General features: G+C 39.9%; 1 protein-coding gene across 30 annotated transcripts in view; it reads right to left on the bottom strand.

Moving 5' to 3' along the window:
• Positions 1–11571, bottom strand: part of TENM3 (teneurin transmembrane protein 3) — a 1299256-nt gene that overhangs the window by 48761 nt on the left and 1238924 nt on the right. For 26 of the 30 annotated variants that reach the window (XM_081875189.1, XM_081875187.1, XM_081875177.1 and 23 more), the window contains 4 exons: positions 8334–8601; positions 7255–7398; positions 3263–3512; positions 2887–2907 (listed from right to left, as the gene is read on the bottom strand). In XM_081875189.1, coding sequence (XP_081731315.1) covers positions 2887–2907; positions 3263–3512; positions 7255–7398; positions 8334–8601 — 683 coding nt within the window. The remainder of the gene's footprint in view (positions 1–2886; positions 2908–3262; positions 3513–7254; positions 7399–8333; positions 8602–11571) is intronic. The other 4 variants (XM_081875169.1, XM_081875179.1, XM_081875171.1 and 1 more) reach the window with 1 other exon arrangement.

An 11571-nucleotide genomic window follows, 5' to 3' on the forward strand; every position in this document is an offset into this window, starting at 1 on the left:
ATGAAAATGTGTGGATAATTCTAGTGGAGGCTCCTGACAAGTACAACATTTCTAACATGAGTAGAGAAATCATTTTAGTACAATTCTAAAAATGACACTAGCTGTGCCTGCCCCGCACAAGGCAGATGAATCTCTGAAGAATAATCATTAGCATGCTCCATGAGAATCCACGGCACTGAAAATAACCTCAACTCAGGAGACTTCAAAGACTCTGCGCTCTAGAGATCGACAATAATAATCTTGGCTGGCTGTAAAATGGCTGTTTTTCACTAACATGGGATATTTCCCTTCTTTCTATTGAAACAAAATCTTTACCCTAATGTAGGCATTACAAGGCATACTTGGTGTAGTAAAAATCCTTCATAGACAGAAAAATATCCAGTCTCTGCTACTGCAGTTGCCTCTGCAGCTCTTTATACATCTTTGTATTTCTCTAGGGAATCTCTGTAGTAGTACACTAATCTCAAAGAACTTGAACTCAACATTAATACACAATTGCCTGCTTCCCTCTAGAAATGTCCTTTTGCAGCAGAACCACACTAGTCTATCCAGGAAGTGCAACTCATATAACACTGAACATGCAACTATTTTTGCCTGTAGTTCTCCAAAGGCTAAAGAGTTTCCCCACTAAAGACAACTGGATTACTCCAGAAGAATGATATATGGATCACACATTCACTTTCCCTATTCCAGTAATAAATAAAAAGTAGTATTTGAGAGTACGTGTGCTGTATAATATAGTTAAATCACAGAAAATGGGTATTACTTAACATATGTTCTTAATTCCCCAATATGCTTAGCAACAGATGAATGCAGGGAGCCACGTGTAACAACTTTTGAATGCATGTCATATTTTGCATTTGGTATAATATTAAAATGTGAATTTACAAAGTATTCTATCTAATGACTGTTAAAGCATCAGCTGGTTTCAATGGACAGAGGGCACTGGTTGTTGTTTTTTTAAAGCAACAATGAACCTTCAGAATGATATGAGAACAGCTGACAGCTATGCTTATAATTTAAAATAAGGGTGCATATTATATTTAGTCATGGAGAAAATGCTACTTGCCGACACTACACAAAGCAACATATGTGAAACATTAATTCTGAAATATAAAAAAAAACCTTTCACAGTTAAGGAAGAAAACCCACATGAGGCAGTATAACTAGAAGCCTGAGTGAATTTCAACAGAAACCAGACGTAATAAAATAAAATGTAGGTCTCTGGGGATTTGTGTAAGAGGGGGAGAAAGACCAAAAATAAAGATGAAGCATGCATGATAATAAGGAGGGTTTCTTAATGTCACCCTGCATTTTGCATGACACATTTAGCAGCTGTGGCACACAGCAGTGATGTAATGCATGTATCTAGCAAATAATTTCAGACTGAGCTCTGCCCACTTCATTCTAGCTAGTGCCAATCACCGTGATCACAGAACAGAAAGCAAAGCGCTGTCCGTGCTGTTTTATCACCCTCCTCTTTAAAGATATGCCTAGCCATAATTCAGCGTGAATCATCTACAGTTCGCTCTTATGAACATAGGATGTTGCCATGTCATATACCGAGTTAAAGGTAAAGGGACCCCTGACCATTAGGTCCAGTCGTGGCTGACTCTGGGGTTGCGGCGCTCATCTCGCTTTATTGGCCAAGGGAGCCAGTCATGTGGCCAGCATGACTAAGCCGCTTCTGGCGAACCAGAGCAGCGCACGGAAACGCCGTTTACCTTCCCGCCGGAGCGGTATCTATTTATTTACTTGCACTTTGACGTGCTTTCAAACTGCTAGGTTGGCAGGAGCAGGGACCAAGCAACGGGAGCTCACCCCATCGCAGGGATTCGAACCGCGGACCTTCTGATTGGCAAGGCCTAGGCTCTGTGGTTTAACCCACAGTGCTACCCGCATCCCTATACTGAGTTAAAGATAAAGGTAAAGGGACCCCTGATCATTAGGTCCAGTCGTGGCTGACTTTGGGGTTGCGGCGCTCATCTCACTTTATTGGCTGAGGGTGCCGGCGTACAGCTTCCGGGTCATGTGGCCAGCATGACTAAGCCGCTTCTGGTGAACCAGAGCAGCGCACGGAAACGCCGTTTACCTTCCCGCCAGAGTGGTACCTATTTATCTATACTGAGTTAGACCTCAGCTAATGTATTTGTCCGCAGTGACTGAGACTCTCTCTCTGGAATCTGAGATACGAGTCTTCCTTAGCGCTACCTGGAGATGCCAGGGATTGTTCTGCCATTGAGCCACATAGCTGATTTTGTTCTCCACTGCTAAGTGGCGCAGGCATGTTGCACACATAACATGCCCATCACTGGATTTCTGTATCGCTGGTTATTATAAAGCAGCTGAATGTTTGAATTGACTCCACTGAAGCACACAGCATTTCAGGTGATACAAGGACAAAATGAAAGTTCTGTCTGTGGCATTCAGGGCAAGGAGAGAACAATGAAAAGGAGAGGATGATGGTGAATGAGTGAGGAATGGATTACAGAATCACAGCAAGGAGGAAAAATAGGAGCAATACCTTACAGACAGGCTGGAAACGGAAAACAAAAAGTGATGGGGAGCAAGCAACGTTTTTATTTATTTCATCATTTCAGACATTTATACCCTATCCTTTAAATGACTTTCCTGGATGCCTTATGATAAAATATAACTATTTTAACTAGAACGGGGAAAGAATTTGGGTTATGTTGAATAGTAGCAATCTTCCAAACTTACACCTCTCTATGATTTAAGGCAAAAATAGTCACTTTTATAGAGCACTCCTTCCTTATGATCGTAACAATTTTTACAGCACTTCAATCTATTGAATTTATTTGTTCATTCTTTTTTAAAGGAAAGAACACTTTGAACAAAAAGTATGAACGTGCTTAAAATGCTTACCTATGTCTAAAATCTTTATTTCTTGGTGGGAAGGCAAGAAAAGGAAGAGTAAAAAAAACAGTATTAGAAAAAAGTTAGATGAAAAGTTGTTAAAAGAGGGAACAGTAAATAGGTAATGATGCTGATAAGGTTGCTGATTGTAATTCCATTTAGTCATTTTTTATCATCTGAATAGCAGAGATATTTTGACAGCTATCTCCATGAGTAAATGGCTTGAGAAAATGTCCCATCTTTCTTCAACCTCATTTTAAAATATTATTTTTAAAGCATTTGCATTTTTATTACAGTGTTCAGGTGTATATGGAAACATGGTATCATAAAATGACTGATTCATCACATAATCTCGAAACCAAATGTTTTAGGAGTAAAGATATACCTTAGTTCAAGAACACTTGTTACATTTCCAGATGGGAATATCCGTCGAACATAGTTAAAATCCCCTACGTACAGGCTTCCATCAATACCACAAGCTAAGGCAACGGGAGCCAAAAGCTTATTGCCATCTGCTTGACCATTGCAACTTGGGCAAGAAATGCTACGTCGTCGACCATTGCCCATTATACTACTGACAACTGGTGGCTGCTGAGAGATGAACTGATTTTCCCCATTGCCTTTGTAGAGGATTCCTGGAGAAAACACAAATATGGTTTCCTACATCAGTGGAGTATTTTTGTCACTTACAAATTTTGATCAGAAAATACTAAATACATTTAATATTCCACACTGGGACTGTATTTCAAAGGTGTCAAGATCAAGAGAGAGGACAATGACCACCACGCTGGTTCTCCTGAAATTCAAGAGAAGCTCGTCCATAAGAACTGGAGGCTGCTATCTGGAAGTGGCACTTTAGAAGCCTGTTGCACATGTGGCCATCCATTTCAATCCCACCCACTGAATGAAACTCTTTGTGAAAAGGGATCAATATCACTATTCATATTTACAATCATCTCAGAAGGTAATCAGAGCAACCACAGCAAGAGAAAAAAGTATATAAGATAACAGTGATGTTTTTAATAACAAACTTCTATGAAAAGTTGGCAAATGCTTAAAAAACGGATACATCTGGAAAAGTAGAAATGGGCAGAACTCGTGTTTGCAACAGTTACCTTGGGGCAATCCAATAGGGAGCAATGATATACAAGTGGGTGCTGTGCATGCGCTTCTCATGGCTGAGGAGCTGAGCTGTTCCTGTGCAACCCCCCACTGGATTGCCATAAAAAATCGCTTTCTGACCTAAATACAGTTCTATGTTCCTTCTCCTTCCTCCCAAGCAGGCAACTCATACTATTCAAAACCACTTGACTTGACAATCTCCCAAACTGGATTTTTTGACTCTGGGAAACATACATAGTACCCATTTGCATGTGCATTTTTCTCAGTTGGATTTGGGTGAATGTTGGTTTGGAATGATGCATTCCTGTTCGTTTATTCTGTACTGTTAGAATAAATTGCTTACATATGTTCTGTTACGCATCACACACCCACAACATTATACCAGTAAACTATTATTGTAAATAAGTTTTCTGACAGCCTCAGTTTCCCATTGTCAAATGGTCTTATTTTACGCAAAAGAATAAGTTGTCTTTGCTAGCAGAGCCCGGCTCTATAATGTATCTGCAGTTCTGTACTCATATGTCAAACACAACAAAAATGTTTGGGCAAGAATCATTAGGAAAAGAAGAAATATTTCTCCAGCATCATTTTTATGGCCTTCACAGGAAATGTGGGGAAGCAATATATGTGCCTAATATTAGGCTTTCACAGTTACAACTATATTTTGTTAAAACATTACCACTATCCTCATTATTACCCTGATCAATGACTCAGTCAAGGTCTGCTATGAGAACTGTCTGCTATTACTGTAACACTTATTCCACAGTAAATCTAAATGCGTTATAATACATGCAAACCACATGTCACTTTGTACAGTATAGTAATACTTGCTTTATTGATCAAGTGTACAATATTTCAAAGATAACAGTACTAATGAATTTATTTTTGTCCCACAGTAACTGTTAAAATACATTTAGGAAGTTCTATGGCAGCTTTCTCCACCCTAAGGTTACTTTTAAGTTGAATTTCAATGGGTAAATATTTTCCATAAACAGAACATGTTCCTTGGGCTGTGCCAATTACTTTTCTAATGCCATGCAATCCGAGAGAGGTATACCAGAGGACGGACAACATTATGAAATAAGAGGAAATGAAAATGGCTCATGAAATATAAAAGAAAAGCCATGTAAATGAGGCTGCATCATAACAGCACATGGATTACATTTCCCCAAGAAAAGTTGGAACGAGAATGCACTAATGGAATCTGAAATCCCCTTCCTATGATCACATCATTTATGACAATCAGGAAACCATAATTTTGCTGAAATAGCTGAGTTCTATAATTTTCATCAGAGGTATCATACAAGTCAGCACTCAGCACTATGGTACCTGATTTATTCTGTCATTACTTTGAAAAATTGCCCTTTCGCATCTCTCTTCTATTACCACAGGGGGAAAGATGAACATTAGAATATTTATTGCAGTGATTCAGGGTGTCCGTATAAACACCTGTCACTGTCTTTGCTCCCTTGTGAATAAATTTCCCCAGCTCATCCACCCTGTCATTACAACTAGCCACTTCATTTATTCAATTAGACAGGCATCACTTTGAAAAGTCATTACTTGTCAAACAGTCTCCTGAGCATAAATTTAGGAGCATAGCTGACTCACCTTATGATCAGAAACTACTGAACAACAAAATGAGGAAAATGAATGTACACGTAATTATCTCAGTGCTTACTTGCTTTGTGCCAGTTCCCATGATAAGTTGAATTGGCATTCAATGGCAGTACACTTATTAACCCTTGCCTCCCAGTGAAATGTACCATATTCACATGAAACGAAGTCTCTCTGTAACTAATCCCATAATAGCTAGAATTACATACCAAGAAACATGATCTTGTTAACTAGTCCTTAGACATCATTTCGGTGTCCTTTGGCTTCCATAGCATTCTGCATCCTGGCCTCCTCCTTTCTAAGATAGGTCTTTGCCTATCTTAAATCTGAGATCATTTCTTTCCTTCCATAACATAACTTCCAGTCAACATGAGTGTCATTAGTCACCTTTACTAAGCACCTGTGTGTCATTGCCGCCTGCAGTTAAATGGCAGGCACATTTCACTCTAAAACTGGCAGTGTTCCAATGACAGGAGAAATATTTCCTCCATACAACTTGTAATGTGTTTCATAATATGGTAGAAAATATACATGTTGCTATATTGCAGTTGTAGCTGGAGTCATACTGCTATGGAAGTCCCAATATATTTAAGCATAAACTGTTTGAATGAAGAAGCTTCGTGGGGCATCAAGCAAACTGTTTAATTGAAACAATAAAGCTCTCCAGTAAATCTGACATATTTACTTGGAAGCCACAAGTGAAAAGGGAGCTTGTGCCTGAGTAAGTGTACTTAGGATCACAGTTTAGCTGCTAAACAACAACATCATTAGTGATGACAGAGAAGAAGAAAAAGGTTGGAGAAAGCAGGTCAAGCAGAGAACTATGGGAAGGAAACACAGGTTTTCCTTTTCCTTTTTTTGAAACATGGATTTTTATCAGAGATTTAAGGGGGGGGGGGAATGCAGTAAATACCAGAGATTTAAAAGAAGTAAAAGAATAAAAGAATAGTTGGAATTAAAGAATAAAGATATGTAAAAATGAGTAAAGGAAAGTTAATGAAGCAAGGAAGAACCACTGGAAATGGCAGGAAAATGGATGAAGTTTTTGGAAGAGAGCCTCAGGTACACAGCAGAATTCAGAAGTTGGGGGGGGGGCAACTTAATGACAGGTGCTAGCGCTATATCTGATTTTTTTTAGCTCTGAATGGAATTGGTATTGGAGACAAGTAGGAATGGTGCATATTTCCTGCATACCAATGCCAATTCTGTTGTGGACTAAAAACCTCTCCCCCCCATAACATATTTGTATAAAATACATTTCCCCACCAAATATTCGAATTGACACTGAGAGGCTTAGGAAACACTTATTTATTTGCATAGAAATACAGGAGTAATCATGCTAGTGAGGCAAAAGAGCAGCAATAATGCTAGCTGTACTTGACACAGTTCCATGGAAACTGTGGGGGGAGACTAGGCACAGCATAATGTTTTTACGTAGTATGAAGAAGAAAACATTTCCTGGTGTTGGCATGGAATGAAGTTATGCTTATAAATTCAACATTAATTCAAATTAAAGAATAATTCAAGGATAGTCATGAATGTGTAGTACTCATAACTTTTGTGTGACAGACAATGAATTAATTACATAGTCAGTATGAGTCCAGAAAAAAAGAATATTAAAATAAAATTGAGACTTACCATTCTGAACATCCAGGACGTGGTGCTTATCTAGGGTCCAGCCCCCCATGTTGGAAGCATCCAATTCATAGCCTTGTAAAATAGCTGTCCGTTTTTCCCACAGTGTTAGATCCAAACAAGATTCATATTCATAACCTACAGATACTGGAATTAAAAATAAAAATATTTATTATTATTATTATTATTTTTAAACTACCCTTCCTCTCTAGATACCTGAAGACAGGTTCTAAGTACTTTCACTGAACAGGGTTTCCAATTACAGGGAGGTTTCTTGGCATGTTAACATAACACACTTAGAATATCAGTTTTTCCTCTGGGTTAGTGTTAGATACAATCTAGGAAATATATATTTATAATTTTCAACAAATCTTTTGCAGGGATAGAGGTGACACACCTGTATAGCCTGCTTGGCTAGAATTAGTTCAGGAGTCCCGTGCACTGTGTCAACCCTAGCAATTATTCAGGGAGCAAATTTTAATCTGTGACTGAAGTTTCAGTCAGTTAATTGTACTGACTGATTAAAGCTTGAAGCTCTATATACACATGATATATTGATGCTCCCTTGAAATAATTTAAAGCCTTGAGTTGTTGAAAAACATCAGATGTTTAATAGCAATTTAAGGCAATTAAAATCATTTTGTTTTTTGAAAGCACCACAGGCAGTCCAAGACTTTGTCTGTGAAAATGATGGTGCAACTATTTTCCCCATCTTAGTCTGTCTCAGACCTGATCAACACAGTCCTCACAATTTGTTACTTCCAGGTACTAGTTTAGTTAGATGTGATAATTACAAACGAAGTGTAATTCCTTTGTGATTTTAAAGTTCCATTCTTTTTATATAAATGTAAAAATATGTCTATACCACATTTCAACTCTAAGAAGAGCCCTCAAGTCAGCTTACAACAATTTACTGTTAAAAGTAAGCTGTTGTAACAGTAATTGTTAACAATTAAAAGTTTACATTCATTCTACACAGCATACTGAACTTCTCATATATCTACATTATTAAATATTATTCTATGTTTTCTAGATAATGCAAACATGCAAACAAAACCCATAACAACACAAATAAGACCTACCAACAGCTTCAGATAAACCATAGACCTTTTGGTTATATGCGTCAGTTTTATCCCATATGAATGTGTAAGCCAAATTTGGGGATGCAGGGAACCATTTTTGGAAAAGTCTTCCCACCACTGCCACCATGAGATGAACCTTCATTAAGTTAAATGGTATCACTGACTGCGTCATGGTGATCTTAAGAACGGATTTATACCCTGCAGCTCTGGAGCTTAAATAAGACAATTTCAAATCAGTTCCTGGGACTGTGGTCTCCTCATGTAGTACCTAAAACATAAAAAGAGGAAATTGACAAATTAATCTCAACTAGCAAGAATTTTACTGCATGTGATTGATTAGAAACTATCAGAAATACATTTTCTGTAACAGATAGGTAGCCGTGTTGGTTCTGCCATAGTCAAAACAAAACAAATTCCTTCCAGTAGCACCTTAAAGACCAACTAAGTCAGTTCTTGGTATGAGCTTTCGTGTGCATGCACACGAAAGCTCATACCAAGAACTGACTTAGTTGGTCTTTAAGGTGCTACTGGAAGGAATTTGTTTTGTTTTGACATTTTCTGTAGAAAGATACAATTGTTTAAACAATCATTGGGCTGACTACCTAAACTTCTGAAGCATGATGTGATTTTTTTTTAGGATAAATATATGCAAAAGTTTTTACAACCTTATTTCCTACAGCAATTGCTGCATCAATGGATGTACTACCTATAAAATAACTGTTACATATATACATGTGTACAAAATACTGTGATCTGAGTGCTGTAAAAGACAATGGTTTAGGAAGGAATGGTCTGTATGCCTCCCCTCCTAGAATCATAGAATAGAATCATAGAATTATAGAGTTGGAAGAGACCACAAGGGCCATCGAGTCCAACCCCCTGTCAAGCAGGAAACACCATCAGAGCACTCCTGACATATGGTTGTCAAGCCTCTGCTTAAAGACCTCCAAAGAAGGAGACTCCACCACACTCCTTGGCAGCAAATTCCACTGTCGAACAGCTCTTACTGTCAGGAAGTTCTTCCTAATGTTTAGGTGGAATCTTTTTTCTTGTAGTTTGGAACCATTGCTCCGTGTCCGCTTCTCTGGAGCAGCAGAAAACAAACTTACTCCCTCCTCTATGTGACATCCTTTTATATATTTGAACATGGCTATCATATCACCCCTTAACCTCCTCTTCTTCATGAGCCGGCTTGGTGCTGTGATCTGTGTGTGTTTAAACCAGAAATTTAAACCAAGATTTCATCCGGATCTGAAATTCTGGTTGGTAAATCCAGCAGGATTGAAGCACTGCAGCCATCACAGGACAGGCATGCACACATACCCTTCTGCTTTGAAGTCCTTTTTATTTTGGAACCTTTCTATCTGGGAAATTTGCCTCTTACGGTCCAATCAAACTTATTTCCTGTCTTGCCATGGTTCCTTTAAAAAGTCACACAAAACCTCCCTGAAATATATCCCTCATCAACTGGCTGCTGATGTGGGTGAAGAGGAAATGGATGTGAGGGCATTTATTGCCAATGTTGAAGCCCTCAAGAAGCAGGCTGGGAAAGGAGATGGGGGAAGGTCAGACACCTTTGGACATGCAGGCTGAGAGCTGCATGAGTCTCTTTCTACCTGGGTTGAGGCTCTGGTGAGCAGGATGACCGTGTATCCTGCAAAACCCCTGGGAAGAGTAGCCCTTTTAGGTGAGAGAGTAATGGCACTCAGCCTTCACAGCAGCTGCTTCTGCAGTCTGATGAACCACTGGTGTGTTTGGCCCTTCTGACATCATCTGTGTAGTCTGGGGCCTCTCAGCCTAGGATGGTACAGCAAGAGGATGCGCATGGAGACGTACCCCTCGGAAAGTGGAGTGGCACCTTACTTCTTTTGCAGAGATGAGCTGCTCTTCTCATAACCCTCTCTGATTTTCCTGCTTCTAATTACTATATTTCACAATTTAGTTCTAATTACTAAAATGGTTTTGTTGTATGGCATTTCAAAATATTGCCTTCAGAATATTTACATTGGCAATTGTCAGGGAACTGCCATCAGGGCCGGAGGGAGAGAGCGGGCTCCAGAGGGATTCCAGAGAGCGTCCCGGGATGGGAAGAGGCAGCCCATCTTCTGGGGAAGGGAATCAGCATAGCACCAGTGGAGAAGGGGGGCAGATGGGGGAATTGGCGAGGCGGTCCCATGACTCCTCGCCGGGGACCAGCAGGGAGAGTAAGGGTCCTCCGCTGCCCACACCCTCCTTGCGCAGAAGGCTTCCGCGCAGGGAGAGTAGGCAGAGACTAGGCGTCAAAGAGCTTCTTTGCTGGAAGAAGTTTAAGAAACGCCCACTGACGGATTCTGCCAGCGATTGAGACAGCCACGGGTGAGTGGCTGTCCGGACAGAAAAGGTTCACTCAGGCAACCCATCCAGATGTGGCACCGGTTTACGCACGAGCAATCCCTAGAACCACTACAGCAATTTTTCAAGGAAGATGTTTAAAACAGAAATTTTCTTTCCTTTCTTTCTCAAGCTAGATGGCTGCCTTAGGGAAAGCTTCCTCATGCATTCTGATCAATATTCAACCCTTTCTCATATCAGGAGAGCACAATGATTCAATCTTCTTTTTAGAGCCTTTCTTGCCTAGAAAAGTGTGTGGGTGATAGTTAGACAAGATGGGTTTCTGTCTTCCATGGATTAAGGCAGTCAATCATCTTTATTTCATTCAAGACTTCCAACTAGATTTTTTTCTTAACCACACCACTAAAGCTTTAGCTGTAAAGCCACCAAACAGCTCCATTAAGATGAGAAGATTTCTAAAAAGACAACGATAAATCTCATATCACTAAAATATGGTGCCTCTGAAACACATAAAGCTCAATTCTCAGGATGCTGGCCACCAACTCAAAAAGCTGCCTCAAAGTTAGCCTAACCCGAGCTTCCAGTAGGAGCCATCAAGGAAAGATCTGCACTGCTCAGCATCATTCCAGTTTAGGAGGTGCTGCGGACTAATTGGTTCTGCAAGTGCATGGTGATGCCATCCAGGCTATTTGCAGGGCAACGCAACAGCTGCCATGGCCCAAGTTTGGAGAGAAGCATCTCCCTTTGCAAGATCTCAGGGCACACCACACTTCATGTGGCTCCATAAGCTCTCATGAGGGGGGCACGGTGGCAGGAATCATGAAGAAGTCCTGCCTCACTGGTTAACAGCATAGGAAGTATTCAGTGCAAGTTTTACTCAAAGTAGACCCAGTGAAATTAATGGTGC

This window comes from Podarcis erhardii (assembly GCF_964252035.2).
Source record: "Podarcis erhardii genome assembly, chromosome: 9".
In the NCBI taxonomy this organism is placed as follows: domain Eukaryota; kingdom Metazoa; phylum Chordata; class Lepidosauria; order Squamata; family Lacertidae; genus Podarcis; species Podarcis erhardii.